The 14,993-nt window shown below is 47.5% G+C and overlaps 1 protein-coding gene across 4 annotated transcripts in view; it reads left to right on the top strand.

Annotated features, from left to right (window-relative positions):
* The window catches only part of LOC119382793 (Down syndrome cell adhesion molecule-like protein Dscam2), a 277,145-nt gene that overhangs the window by 153,881 nt on the left and 108,271 nt on the right, over window positions 1–14,993 (top strand). For all 4 annotated transcript variants that reach the window (XM_037650646.2, XM_037650644.2, XM_037650645.2 and 1 more), the window contains exon 4: window positions 1,515–1,667. In XM_037650646.2, the coding sequence (XP_037506574.1) occupies window positions 1,515–1,667 (153 nt within the window). The remainder of the gene's footprint in view (window positions 1–1,514; window positions 1,668–14,993) is intronic.

Genomic DNA, 14,993 nt, shown 5'->3' with positions numbered 1-14,993 from the left:
CTTTTTCCACTGTCGTGGACATGACTTACGCTAACAGTTACGTAATTATATCCGGTATATAGACGCAAACGCATGCTCAACTAGGTTACCGGGCAAGGGTGTCTGGCACTCTTGGTAAACGGTACGGCATCGAGCGCGTAATGCGGGTGTCGTGGGTTCGACTCCCATCGGTGGTAAGCCGCTTTTCCGAGAATAGTATTTTCGATTTTCCTTATCGTTCTTTTAACAGCAAATAAAATAACAGTTAATATTTCTTAGCTTTCCTTGGCTTCATTGCCTGCTGGGTTCATCCGATTGTAAGTAAAAATCAGCTGGGCCCCGCCACGGTGGTCTAGTCTAGGTTATGGCGCTCGACTGCTGACACGAAGGTCGCGGGATCGAATCCCGGGCGCGGCGGCTGCATTTTCGATGGAGGCGAAAATGTATGAGGCCCGTGTGCTTAGATTTAGCTGCACGTTAAAGAACCCCAGGTGGTCGAAATTTCCGGAGCCCTCCACTACGGCGTCTCTCATAATCATATAGTGGTTCTGGGACGTTAAACCCCAAATATTATTAGAGATGAGCTAGAGTCCCTCGGTTCAATCTTTTTATCTCGCTCAAATGACACATATACTAAACTTTACGAAATAAGAATAATTGCCGGATTATTATTGAGGTTAATCAACACTTCTCATGTATTTAGCCGCCTTTATTGTTTCACAGTAAACCACTTTACACCCTTAAGGGGGTTTTGCTGTGTTTATAACTAACACCCTTAGACCCTAGGAAAAGGGTGTTTTCGCGTATTAAAACACCCATACCACAGGGTGTTGCCACTGGCCTAACACCCTTATCATGGGGTATTTCCAATGGCTTAAACACCCTTATCCCTGAAAAATGTGAATAATAAAATCTACCAATCAGGCAACACGCAATTACAGCTGACATCAGCATAGAAGGTACACGCACGTGCCAAACTGCACACACAACAGAGCGTATTGTAAAATACCACATGGACGGAGCGCTCGTGCTACACAGCCTTACAATGACCATCTGGTATATATAGCGATAGTATCGTAAGCCGCCGTTCAGTACCGGTGGATATATTCCTGTTCCGTATAAATCAACAATAAACATTAAGAAAATAGGCGTACATGTATGGTACGCTTGTAGATAGCCTTAAAAGAGACATACCTTTTAGCCTAACTCGCCAAAGGTCCAACGACATTTCAATCAGCGAGTCCCAGTTATCATCTGGCACGCTGTGGTATGGGCCATGGGTGTTTCGATAACCCATAACACCTTTAACTCCTAAAGGGTGTTTAGTTAGAGCACTATCCCTTAAAGGCTATTTTAGGGAAGGAAAACACCCTTACACCCTATTTTTGCTAATTTTGGTTAGGCAAAAGGGTGTTTTACTTGCTTGAAACCCCCTTAAGAGTGCAAAGTGGTTTCCAGTGTTCCTATTCACTCTCTGAATGAGTATAATGACAGCCATGTTCCATTGATTATTTGTTTCTGGCTGTCTGTTATAGGTGCCTCCAAGTACCACATGTTTCCCGAAGGTGAGCTCTACGTCCGGGAAGTAGACAAGAGTTTTTCCTACCGGAGCTACCGCTGCCAAACCAGGGACAAGCTCACGGGGGAGTCGACGAGGAATTCTCTTCCAGGCCGGCTCATTGTCACAGGTGAGGTAGCGCTCGCACCTGCCGACATATAACTAAGCGACAGGGAGAAGGCATGTGTATGGATGATTCGCATGCAAGCGTGGTTGAGCGCAGCCACAGTCGCGGACATTGAAGTCCCTTCCCTTCAAGTATTACGATATGGCTCGTACGGCTTTCCGGGATCTTGAGGTGTAAGGCCACGCACCCAAAATCTTTTCATTGGTAAAAGACCAATCATCGAGACCGCCCCAGGCGCACTGGAAGGACTGGCATTGTTTGGCAAGGGAGACGCAGGAAGTGATTGATGGTCTGTTCATACTTGCAGTTGGCGCACACGCGCGAACGAGCGATTTTGATGCGATAGCTGCGAGAGTTTGTAAATGCTATTCCGAGCGATAGCATGTACAGCAGCATTGCGTCACGTCGTGAAATGTTCGTTGGTAATTATTCCTGTAATGATTCATCAAGGCTGTACAAACGACGGTTAATATTAAGTAGAGTATGAGCATTCCGGTGATTCAACGTGGTGCTTCGAGTGATATGGCGAAGCTCGAAGTTCTCTTACAGCGCCCACTCTTTATAAAAATTGGTGCGTACTGTACCTTGTTTCGACAAGAAAAGGTACCTTGCATAATGTTTTTAATTAACAAAGTACTGCAACATTGTTTCTGTAAGAATGATTTAAAATAATGTCGCCATTGATTAAACGTTGTAGTTATAGCGTAACTTGTTTAAGCGTTGGCACCGCGACCGAGGAAGCAGCACAATGGGCAGCGCTCGCTTTCAGTTAAGTTTCGCTAGTCTCGAAGACGCACGTTTTACGGCGATGAAAAAAAAAAAAAAAACTTGGTGTGTATAAAACGCGGCGCTATTGCAAGACATATCGTTGTTTAGTTTATTATTCCCGGCTATTCGCTGCGAGCTTACAAACGAGCGCGACCTGTCAACCCTAAATAATTGACATGCGTGTAAGCCCTTGCAGACGCAACGAATATCACGCAAAGTTTGCGCGTGCGTACGTATCGCCTGCAGGTCAGTGTCGTTGCCTTCCATTCCACCTTCGCCAAAAGAAGAAAAAAAAGGGGCAAAGAGTCCCGGCATTGCGAAGCGCAGATAACATTGAAAAACGACGAGACTCTCGTTTTAATAACTAGTTCATTCGTCATTCTGAGCTCGTGCTAGCTTAAGAAGATTTCGCTGCAAACAAAATCAAACAAACAGGTAAACATCTAAGTAAGCAAACAAACTTATCGTTCAAGAAAAGGGGAGGCGTTCGGACGCGTGTTCAAGATTAGCGTTGTATTCTCTGCGCCTTATTTGGTTGGGGGAACGCGCGCGCGCGCCACGGTGTGTTCCGTTTCTCCATTACGCGCGAATTGTTGGGTGCTGAAAGGAGAAGCGAAGTGGTGGAGGAAGGTTTTCGAGAAAAGCTCATTTCCTCGCCCACGCCCTCGCTCTCTCCATACGACGTCGAGCATGCGTTGCAGCCAGCGTATCTGAAGACAAACACGACTTTCATTTACCCCCTCCCCCCCTTTTTTTTCTTTGAGATCGTGATCGAGAAAAACAAAGTTTTATTAATTAAAGGGGGGGGGGGGTATGAGTGAGAGCGACGACGGCGTAACAGCAACAACGTTTGCGCTGAGAACTAGTGCGCGAGAATAACACTCGGTAACAAGAAAAGTGCATATGAACGAAAAAAAAGGTGCATGCGTCTCAAATTCGAAGAAAGCAGTACAGAAGCATTTTATTTATATCGCTTCTTTATATGTTTCCTTTACATATCTTTTTGGAAGAGGACCAGAAAAGACAGTGTTGAGTTTAGCAGGAAGAGCAAGGGCCACCGCTACACCACCGCGGCGTTTCTGATTACGGCTAATAACTTGGTCCGCATAAGCTGACTGTTTACGTTTTCCTCATTAAAGCCAGAATAGGAAAACAAAGAAAGAAAACACCCTCCGCACACGTTTGTTTCGTGCATACGTGCATCTGATCTTCCTTATTCGCGTTTTGATCGCGTTCCTGCTGCTGTTCCTCCTCCTGCGTTAGAAGAAAAGCACAAAACATCCTTATGCATTAATCGTTTTTTTAATCCTTGCGCGAAAAGTCCTCGGTTACTTCGCGCTGTCCTCAGCGTGTCGTCCCTCGCTTCGTCTTTCTTGTGCGCGTACGCGCATGCGCACACCCTCTCTTCCACGACCGCCCTGAACCGCGCGCCTTGCTTATCCAGCGTCAACACGTACGCGAGTGTTGTTAAACGGCTGTTTATTCTTTTCGCGAAAGAAATGCATGAGGACGTGTGGCAAAAGAAGTGGGAGAGAGGAAAAAAAAGACTTGAACACCTACAGCACAAACGCTGAAAGCTAACACGTGACAAATCCCTCTGGTGGCGGATGCCAGAACTAAACGCAGCCGCCATTTCTTTCGTTCTTGTTTTGTCTTGCATACAGCGCATGCTGTATTCCTTCGGGTTTACATTGCAGGCATTCAGTGTAATACTTTCATTACGGTATCTCTGGACCATGCGCTGAAATGCCGAGCTTCGCGCCGCCCAGTTGAGCGACAGCCCCCCTCCCCACCTTTCCCCGCCAACACTTTCCTCACATCAGCTGCTTCGTTTAGCCTGTCCAACGGCTGTTGTGTAAACATATGAAAAGGGTCGGGCGGTGCAAAAACGGAGCGCGACGGTACGAACTGGCCATTTACATCGCGACTAATGAGTTTCTAAACTCCACTCCTCCTAAAGCCCTTCCAGTTTGCTGCTGTTTACAATGTTGATTGCGACGGGCCTTGTTTCGCGAGATTAAAAGAGAGAAGAGTCGGAAAGAAGGGAGGAGAGGGGGGGGGGGTGAAGGACAAATCAGCAACAGCGACGGCAGAGCCGTGTATATACACTGCAGCAAAAGCCGAAGCAACGAACTTGGCTCTGTTCGCCGTTGTGCATTGACTGAGACGCGGCACCATTTGTTTTAATTTAGCCAGCGTTTTGGTCGTCGTCGTCCTTCCTTTGCCATTTTCGCTTTCGTCGCGTTGTGGCACTCCGAAACTGCCAGAGGCTATAAAACGGAGAGAGAGAGAGAGAGAAAGTGGCAGGAGTAAAGGAGGCTCACTCGGAGAGAGATTATCGCAGCTTACTGGAGAACGTGTCCGAAACGAAGATCGCTGCCATGAATCTAGAGCGGAGACCAAGCCAGCCTGAACAAACTGCCACGGGCATACTCGTTCCACTTAGCAGACTGAATTTCATACGCTCCCACAGATTACACAGAAAAGACGACGCGACTTTTGGTAGACTTGAAAACATGCGCCGAACTTTGAAGCGGGAGTGATGCCTTTCAATAAGCCTTCCGCTGAGTAATATCTCAAATTTTCTTTATTTTGTAATTGCTGTTGATTGTAAGAGGATGCGCAATCTTTATACAGTGTCAAAACTTCTTGGTCATTCGAGAGTCCTAACTACGTCTTATTGAACGACCACAGCATTAAGGCGTTGAAAGGAATGTATTCTTTCATTTAAGTAACCAGACTTATCCTTACGCACTTAGGGCTTAGAAAGAGTCTGCTGCAGTGTTTCAACCATTACGTTATTCCGTATTGTTGAAGATAAGAGCAAGCTTGACATAAAACCAGCCGCCGCTAATTTCGTTACTTGTATTTGCTCTCCCTCCCTTTACACACACATATATATATATATATATATATATATATATATATATATGTGTGTGTGTGTGTGTGTGTGTGTGTGTGTGTGTGTGTGTGTGTGTGTGTGTGTGTGTGTGTGTGTGTGTGTGTGTAAGGGATGGAAAAGAGGGAAGGCTTATATGCGTTTGCATATAAGCAAGTGAGAAAACTGAACTGAATATTCCTGTCTTGAAAAAGGTCAGACTCTGACCGAAACGACGGCAGAATAAATGAACTTCTGTTGAAGTGCTGCCGAGAGAGAAGCCTCGCGAAAATTTGATTCACTAAGCGTGGCTAAATATAGGCTTGATTAAATCGGAGGTGAAAGATGTTGCCTCTGTTGAGGCTATGCAAATTGAGCCGCTCCAAGCTTTAAGTAGGCGTTGTTCGCTATACTCCGAGATCAGCATGCATCGCTTTCACGGGAAGGCGCAGGCCCGGCATCGGCTATCGTTTCTTGCCCGAGGCACGAACGACAATCAAATTCGCGACACAGTCCGTGGTCTTATACTGAGAAAATCCACGACCAGAGTATAAACAAACAGCGAGCACCCAGTGCTAACGAAACAAAATCCCTTCGCGCTGACCGTTCGTTTATTTTAAAGCTACGACCAAGATAGGAGACCTCGGAACGCGCATGCAAATGAGTCGTCATTACGCCCATAATTATTCATCTATTAACGATTCTTCTGGCAGCGGTGTCATCTCTTCTCCCTGCCGTTGTGGTCCTCCGCCGGAACCTTCTGTTCTTATTGTCACAGCTATCTTCATTCCGTTAAAAACGCGGTTTTGTTCCTGAAACACAGACCACTCGCTAAGAGGATATCGCAGTGCGCCGTGCCCACACGACTACGCCGCTCGGCCACACGTGCCACTCGATGTATTCAGGACCGTGAAAGCATAGATTATTCAAATTAAAACACTGAGCTGGCTCGTTTCGGCGTCGCCACTGCAACCTCGTTTTCGACGGCGCGCGTGGTTTGTACACGCTTTTGCGCTGCCTTCTCATAAGCTAAGTACAGAAAAACAGCGAATACAAAGAGCCCGGTTTTTGTTTTCCTTAGCTTTCTTCATTTCTCTTTCTTTCTTTCTTTCTTTCTTTCTTTCTTTCTTTCTTTCTTTCTTTCTTTCTTTCTTTCTTTCTTTCTTTCTTTCTTTCTTTCTTTCTTTCTTTCTTTCTTTCTTTCTTTCTTTCTTTCTTTCTTTCTTTCTTTCTTTCTTTCTTTCTTTCTTTCTTTCTTTCTTTCTTTCTTTGTCAAGCACTAGGAAGTAGTTGTGTCGTCAGCGGTGATTTGAGCGGTGGCTAGTAGTGGCCTTGTGCATAAAAAGAGCATGCAGGAGCTTCTCTGCCTTAATTTCTTTTTCCGGGCTTTTCGCGCAATAAGATAGATCATCAAACAAATGCCGTGTCAACACACTCACACTTTCACATTTTGTGTTGTCATTATTGGCTTGATTATCATCGAAAAAACAAAACGTGGCCTTTATTAAGGTCACACGAACGCCAGAAACACTACTCGGAGACAAATCCACTGAATGCTTGCCACAAACAAAGCGTGCATTTTCTTGGTATTGTAGATGCGCACTTCATTAATGCAGTTCAACTTCCTTCATTTTTTTCTATCGCACATATTCAAAAACCGGTAAATGACAATGCTAAACGCTGCCTATCAGAAAAATAAAGAATAGAGGGGCGCGGGGGAGTTTTCTGCTCCTGTTTTTTTTTTTTTTTTCTTTTTAAAAAGTTATTGCTGGAACAGAGGAAAGGAACATTCTGCACCAACAGACACAAATCCAGAGTTCACCGAACTTCTCAGAGTATAAAAAGCTAAAGAAATATTAAAGACACCTTTAAAGAAACTCCCGTAACGGCGATATTACGTTCACTTAATATCGTTCGGGGTTCCGGAAAGCTTTCCGTGGGAGTCGCGATGCGCCCGATCGCGACGGCATGCTTACTTTGCGCTTCTGTGTAACCGGCGAGCACGAACCGAATGGAAATAACAAAAAAAAAAGCATGCATGCGACACCGTGCGATCAAAAGTAGAGGAAAAGGAGAGAAAGCAAGATAGAGAATCACGTGACTCAGTTCCCGCCCATTGTGCGGATAACAATTCCTTTCAATCTGCTGGCGGTGCCCCCCTCCCCCACTCTTTAGGCCTCAGTCAGAAGCCTGGGCCACGGGCCTTAAAGGTTATCTTTCTCGTCCCCTGGCATGGGCGTCAGTCACTGACGCGATAGAAACGCCCGACGCGTGAGATAGAGAAATACCCAGGAAGAAGTTAAACAATAAATAAATAAAAGGAAGGAAGCTTGGTGAGGGAAACAAAAGCAAGTGGAGAGTGAGGCAAATAATGAATGAAAGAGGGATAAAAAATAATAATGTCCGCGTCTCAGATTTTTGCCGCCGTAATAAATCGGCCGAGACGACGACAAAGGCCTGTTGGAAGTCGATAATTTTGGCTGGAAGCCGTGCCGCACCCATTGCTTCCCCGTGGGGGCTTCTTCTGTGTGATTTCCTTCTTTCTTTTATTCCTTGCGAAGGGAATGAGGCGAGAAGGTTGAGAGAAGGATAAGCTTTGGATGCACCCTCACCCGATAACACCCTCCTCCTCGCGATTTTGTTTCCCTTTCCGTTCACCACCCCCATTATTTTTTCTTTCTCCCGTAGGAACCTCATTTACCCGTGGCGGGAGTCGCACTTTTGTTACGAGCACACTTTTTCATTTATCTTTTTTTTTCAGGTGCAAGAAGAAGGAGGAGGGGTAGATATAAAGGTCTTGCAAAGCCTTCTCTCCTTCATGTAGGTGGTGGCATGCTGTAAAACAGCTAACCGACCAATGCCGCGCCGATTTCTCCAGTCGATAAAAGACTGAAACTGTCTGCGATGCCCTGCTCGCTTACAAGCAAGAGAAACCCATAGCTTTATTATCTTTTTCTCCGTCGGCCGCCCATCGCATCTCGCGGAGGTCGTTACCCACACCTTTTCATTCCCTGCCACCGTTCTGGCAATTATTCCCTCCTTCGAGCCGACGCAGTTGCTATTTTATTGTCTCGGGATGCTATACAGCACAAACGTTTACACGTGATCGGGAGATGATATGCATTATCTTCGACATTGCAGACATTCGTGTGTATATCTATTTTCTGTTTGATTTTAATTGATATTGCTTCTGTTTGCACCATCGACGTAAGAGCATAGAAAAGGAAAGGTAAACGACCTTAGTTTTTGCCTTTTTTTGTCGTACTTTCTACGCAGTAGCTGTTGAAAAGCCCCATGAATGCCGAGCTAAGTGAGGTGTTAGGGATGTCTGTTAAGCTCACAGACTGGTAAAAGAACCTTTACGAAGTTCTAGCTTGCAGGCCACTGATTATTTCTGGCTCACCGAAATAAAGATGCCAAGCGAATGAGAGAAAGGGGACAGTGAGTGCAGCGTGTGTATGCGTTCGTCTATGCGTGCGTCCTTTGAAAAGAAGTGTGATGAGAATTTAGTTCAGCACTACCGACGATACATTACCACCATGACGGTGCGATACTAGCTATTTAAACACCTGGCAGGCATCTAGTCTACAAAAACGGAAGAGAAGATGTGGTATGCTCAAGAGACCTAATGCAGCGCTAAAACACAATCACAAAGAGAAACGCTAGACGACAAGACAGAGGACGTCGTCTTGTGTTCCTCTTCTTAGTGATTGTGTTTTAGCGCTGCATTATGCCTCTTAGCAAGCACAAACTCGCCCAAACCCGTTGTTCTATTATGCTCAATTTATATACGATTACAATGCTGCTCAGACAAATAACACAAGAACGAATAACCACGCGTACCCATACACCTGTAGCCCTCCAGCCTGGTGTTTAAAGACGGATGTCTACAAAGGTTTTCCTCTAGCAGGAAATTCCTGCAGTATTATAGAGTGAAGGAGGTTTTAAAGGGACCTTCTAGCGCTTTTCCAGACATCATTGTTTTACGTTTTAACTTTCGGGTTGCGTAGACTGAAGGCTGAAGAGATTAGTGCAGCAAAAACGGCAGCGATAGGGGCACGCACTCCGAAGTTATTCAGCCTAAAACACTCAAAATACAATAAAATGGAGGCCTACCGTCAACTCGATTTTCGCGGGGTCACCTGACCATGTTTCACTTGCCCTGTGACGCTTGATGGCGCCCCAATGAAATGAACTGAAAGATCCCACGTATGGGAACGTTGCATACAATGTGGCCCGTTCTTTCCAACGTAATGACGACGCCGTTGCGATAGTAAAGGCTCTGTTATACTCCGACTTCCGACGGGAGCGCGCATGAGGACGTTGTATGGCCGCGAGATCGAGCGGAGTCGACGCCTGGCGGCTACTGGCTGAAGTGCGCCTAGTGTGGATTGCTCCCTGCGTCGTCTGCTAGCCACGTCGTGTTTGCATGTGCGCGTACGTCATGCATGTTCTCAAAGGGCGGTTTGTTCTGTTGTGTTAGCGCGAGTTTAACTGCTCGTACGTATACCTGACATGGTGTACAGAAGCAAATGAGCTTGCTCGGCTGCATGCACATTGTAATAAGATCAGTGAGTGCGACTTTCAAGAGGGCTGTGTATTGGTGTCGTACCCCTCGTTCGCCAGAATCATTTCAGTGTTGGTGCCGCTTTCTGGTTCAAGCGCATCCTAAAGTGCGCTTGGCATAGTCCCAGTCATCATCATCATCATCAGCCTGTCTACGCCCACTGCAGGGCAAAGGCCTCTCCCATGTTCCGCCAATCAACCCGGTCCTGTGCTTTCTGCTGCCACGTTATACCTGCAAACTTCTTAATCTCATCTACCCACCTAATTTTCTGTCTCCCCCTCACGCGTTTGCCATCTCTTGGAATCCAGTCAGTTACCCTTAATGACCCCCGGTTATCCTGCCGACGTGCTACGTGCCGTGAAGGCAGCGTTTTAGCGACTCGTTGGTAAACAAAAGCTAGGCTCTAGGCCATGCACTTTCGCGTTGTTGTAAGGTGTATAATTTCGGCACTGTAGTTCATCGGGTATGCAATGGGCTGTAGTTGTGCTTAAGCTGTACTTTTATTGTACGGTCGTGGTCCCGCTACATCGAAATATTTCTATCAAGTGAAGTCTGACGCTTTGGTACTCAAACTGTCCCCTAAAAAAAAAAAGACAGTGGAATGACACGGCAGTGATAAAACGGAGTTGCCGCGCGAAATTTTAACTTGGGGCGAAATTTAAGCAGAACCACCCGTGTGCTTAGATTTAGGTACGCTTTGAAGAACCCAGATGTTCAAAATTATTCCCGACGGCGTGCCTTACATTTCTGTAGTATAATTTCACGCAAAACCTCATCCTTAAAGGGGCCCTGCAACACCTTTCTTAGTTATATTGGAATAGTCTCATTATTGACGTATGACTCTTCACGAGTCATATGCCGCAAAAAATTTTTCGAATCCGTCAAGTCTAAGTGGTGTTACCAAATTATAGAGATCACGTTCCGTAGCTTTCTCCCTCAACTCAACGTAGCGAGCTCGCGGAAAGCTGCGCGCGGCGTGAAGGGAGGGAGGGAGGGAGGGCAGAGGCGCGAGGAGGCGACGTCAGCGCCGGCGGCATTTTTTTCTCTCTGGCGTCTCGGGGTCTCGGCGCAACCACGTGCTCTGTGGCGCCACTTCCGGTCGGCTCGCGCGGTCGTCGTCGAGCGGCGGAGACCATCGCACAGTGTATCGCGCGTGCTTGAAAACTGCGAGTCGGTTTGGTAATGTTGGGTGTGCACCTCGAACTGCCGTAGTGTTTTCATCGCTCTGCCAACCATGGATGCAAACTTGCGTGCGCGTTTGGAACGAATGACAGCGGAGATGGGTTTTGAACCACACTCCGATACACCGCCTCGTCGCACTGCTCGCGCTTGAATCGTATTCAACGCGGCAAAGCTGCGTGCACCCTTCTCCCAGTGGCGGTACTTCGATGCTATTTGCTCTTCGAATGCGGGCGCACAGCGAGTGCGGGCTGACAACAAAGAACTAAAGACTAGAAGAAAGGATCGTGGGGCATCGGGCCGGCGCGGACCCATCGTCCGGCTGTCTGCAGCTACCGTGAAAATGCGAGTCTGCTTGGTTGCTGTGTCGCGGTTTCTCGGGAACCTGAGACTACGGGGAGGATACGCCGAGGTACGGCTCGATGACATACTGAACAGACAGCGAACGGCGGAGCCGATCGCACTGTGTATCGCGCGTGCTTGAAAACTGCGCGTCGGTTTGGTAATGTTGGGTGTGCACCTCGAACGCCGTAGTGTTTTCATCGCTTTGCCAACCATGGAAGCAAACCTGCGCGCTCGTTTGGAACGAATGACAGCTGAGATCGGTTTCGGCCCATACTCCGATACACCGCCTCGTAAGACGGCACTGGCAGACGACCCCGAAGCGCCGCCATTACCGGACGCCAGCACTGTTATCGGAGACATGCTGCACGGCTGCCTCGGTCGGTCGTGAGAACGTGCCGACGATGCAGTTCCCAGCTGACGATGCAACACTCGAACGGCTGCCACTCTCAACGGCAACCGGCGATGGTCAAAAGCACAGAAATATTCACGTTTTCGGCACTGCGCATGGCGAAGAAAACGGAACCACGCAACTACGAGCAGACGAGCTGTCGGTGAGACCGGAAGTGCTAATATTAATGTTTGTTCGGTGTTTTTAACGCGATAACAGAATTTAAACATACATATTATCTACTTATTGAACTCAAAATTAACAACAAAAGTAATAATGAGGGTGTTATCGTGATTATAACATCAGCCAATGGTGGAACTGCCGACAATCGCGTCATATTTTGCGGACTAATACATCACTTGTCGAGAGAAGAGGGAGCGATTTTCAGCTGACTTTGAGAATTTATTGTAAATTCCAGGCCGTGCGCATCGCTGTAATATTTGGCTCGCGTGTTCTCGGGAGCCTCGACTACCGATCGGCAGCGCTTTTTGAGCATGCTCGAAAAGTGTTGCAGGGCCCCTTTAATAAAATTTCACGCAAAACCGCATCCTTTTTTTACATTATCTTGAGCGTTTGTATGGAGTTATTATAAATTGATGAAAGGCAGCGGACATTACTTGTATGAAAAAAAAAAAAACACACTTATTACATAAAATAACCGGACCTTTGTTGCATCACTGTCATGCACGTAATCAATCGATGAAAGCTCTGTGCTAAACTCTTACCTTTTTATTCTGTTACTAGATCAAGAACAAGTGCTACGCGTTGAACGTCTCCGTGGCGCTAAAGCGCTGTCGATCACGTAGATTTTCTGACTAAACTTATCAACTGTCCTAAATTTCATGGAGAACTGCACAATACTTAAAAATGCGTATTCACGCGAGCAGTGCTCGTTCTCATTGCAGAGGAATGTGGGCTGGTATCCGGGGGGGGGGGGGGTTGAACCCCCCCCCCCCTCCCCGAAAATTTTCAATATTGCATGTGTATATATACACGCACACATACAAACGCACGCACGAACACACATAAAGTATGGTTGAACTCCCCGAAGAAATTTTTTGGCTACGCAGCTGGCTGGTATACAAATGAACAAGAAGTAAACAATTAAGTGGTTCAGTCGAGCTACAGCAGTGCGTAGTGCATAGAACACAAGCCCAACACGTACAGAGAAAACAACCAAAAGCGTCATAAAGTGCATAGGCGCAGACTATCTCCAGGGCAAGCATCCCTTTCATCGGCAGATTGCGCTTCTCTCACTAGTAATAGTAACGGTGGATGATCCTCGTGCATCGATTCAACAATGAAGAGCGTATATATTACCAGTAAGCTGCAATCAACGCATTTTATTCGCCGAGAATTAGCTCAAACCGCTCACAACGAAGCGCCGATGTGTATATTTGTATACGCGCCACCGACGGCCTCCCCACACTAACGCGGTGACGGTGCTCTCACCTATAGGTCGATCTCGTGGCCAATAGTCGAGCCGGCTCCACCGCGCCGGTGCGATCGCATCTCGAGGAGCGCATGCGCAGTTAAGCGAAGAACGCGCCGCGCCACCTGTAGGGAACCGACGAAACAGCCCGCGAAGCAGGTTCCTGTACATGCGAGGCCGGCGCGTCCGGCGCGAAATGCAGTAGGATCTATTCGGAGCCGAGCGACGCCCGAGTGCGCCAGAAGCCGTCGGCCGCGTCGGCGGTCAGCCGACGCCAGACTTTAGAAAGCTGTTTTTTGCTGCCGTAACGTCGCCGTGACGCGCGCACGCGCGCGTCGATGTTACGAGTGAACTGCACGTGCGAAACGAGGCAGATCGCGAACGCCTGTATCATGTTTCGTAGTTTTAGTCATCTTTCTTGTTGCGACGACGTCTATATCAACGCTCTTACATTTTTTTCTCTTCAGTTTCTTCAACCAGCGGCGCCTGGAGCGTACCGAGCGTGTTTCCTCCAGCGCCGTGGCGTTCGGCGCATTCTTTGCCGGGCGCTGCAGTTTCAAAGCTGAATGATTCCAAGATCGCTCATCTATTTGGTGTTCAGTGAAAAAAGCATGCTAAAGAAAAACTAAACCCATAACCCCTTTTGTGATGCAACGCCGTGATTACTTCTAACGTAACATTTATACAATCATAGGCCTGCGCTCATCGTCATTTCCGTCCGCAATAGTTTTGGCGAGCGCCATTGCGCGTTGATGCGGTCGGCAGCGATGTAGGCGCTTCAAAAAAAGTGTTGGAGGGCCCCTTTAAAGCAATCTAATTAACCGGTCCCACGATCGAAGTACAGAGGTTCCTGGAGACCGGAGATGGAGCTTGTTTATGTCCGGTCGGCTTCTACATTCCTATGTTCATTGTCCATATCCGTATACCAGGTACACAGAGGCCACTCCTTTCGCGGACGCCCCGCCAAGGTGGTAAAGTGGTTATGGCGCTCGACTTGTGGCCCGAAGGTCGCGGGGTCGAATCCCGGCCGCGGCGGCTGCATTTTCGATGGAGGCGAAAATGTTTGAGGCCCGTCTACTTAGATTTAGGTGAACGTTAAAGAAACCCAGGTCGTCGAAGTTTCCGGAGCCCTCCACTACGGCGTCCCTCATAATCATACCGTGGTTTGGGACGTTAAACCCAAGATATTATTATTATTATTATTACTGTTATTATCCTTTCGCGGACAGGCCCTCATGATGCGGCAGACATCCACGTTGTACACGGGGGCCCAGAAATGTCGGAATGCTTTTGAGATTCCCTTGTGGCTATAGTGAACTACTTGTGGTCCTCTATAGGATGCGAATTCGGACGCATAGAGAGATCGCAGCCTGTCAGGATGCATTGCAGCCGCACTTCTCGAACAGCTGTTATTCATTTACATGTTTGATGGTGCTGCCATACCGCGCCTTATAGCAGGTCTGCTTGATTCAGAAGCGCCAGCTGGTGCCGGCTCACGGGCGGTGGGCCAGAAATTGAGAAATCGTACAGGGCTCTATCTCAGTGGGCAGGAACAAGACGACACTAAAACAGCATGGCGAGGTGCTAGCACGGTTCGGGCCTCACGTTTTGCGCACAATTTGGTTAGTCCACAGCAATCATCTTGAGAGGTCGCGAGGCTTAAGTATGGTAATTTCACGCACCTCAAGTTGCGTATAAACACAGAGATTACACTTCAGTGGGCACCAAGAGGCACATACGTCTCTGTGATGCGATGTCTGCTGTGCTGCTGC

This window comes from Rhipicephalus sanguineus, chromosome 2, assembly GCF_013339695.2.
Source record: "Rhipicephalus sanguineus isolate Rsan-2018 chromosome 2, BIME_Rsan_1.4, whole genome shotgun sequence".
In the NCBI taxonomy this organism is placed as follows: domain Eukaryota; kingdom Metazoa; phylum Arthropoda; class Arachnida; order Ixodida; family Ixodidae; genus Rhipicephalus; species Rhipicephalus sanguineus.
The sequence above is the reverse complement of the archived record's forward strand: the minus strand, read 5'-3'. Positions and strand labels throughout refer to the sequence as shown.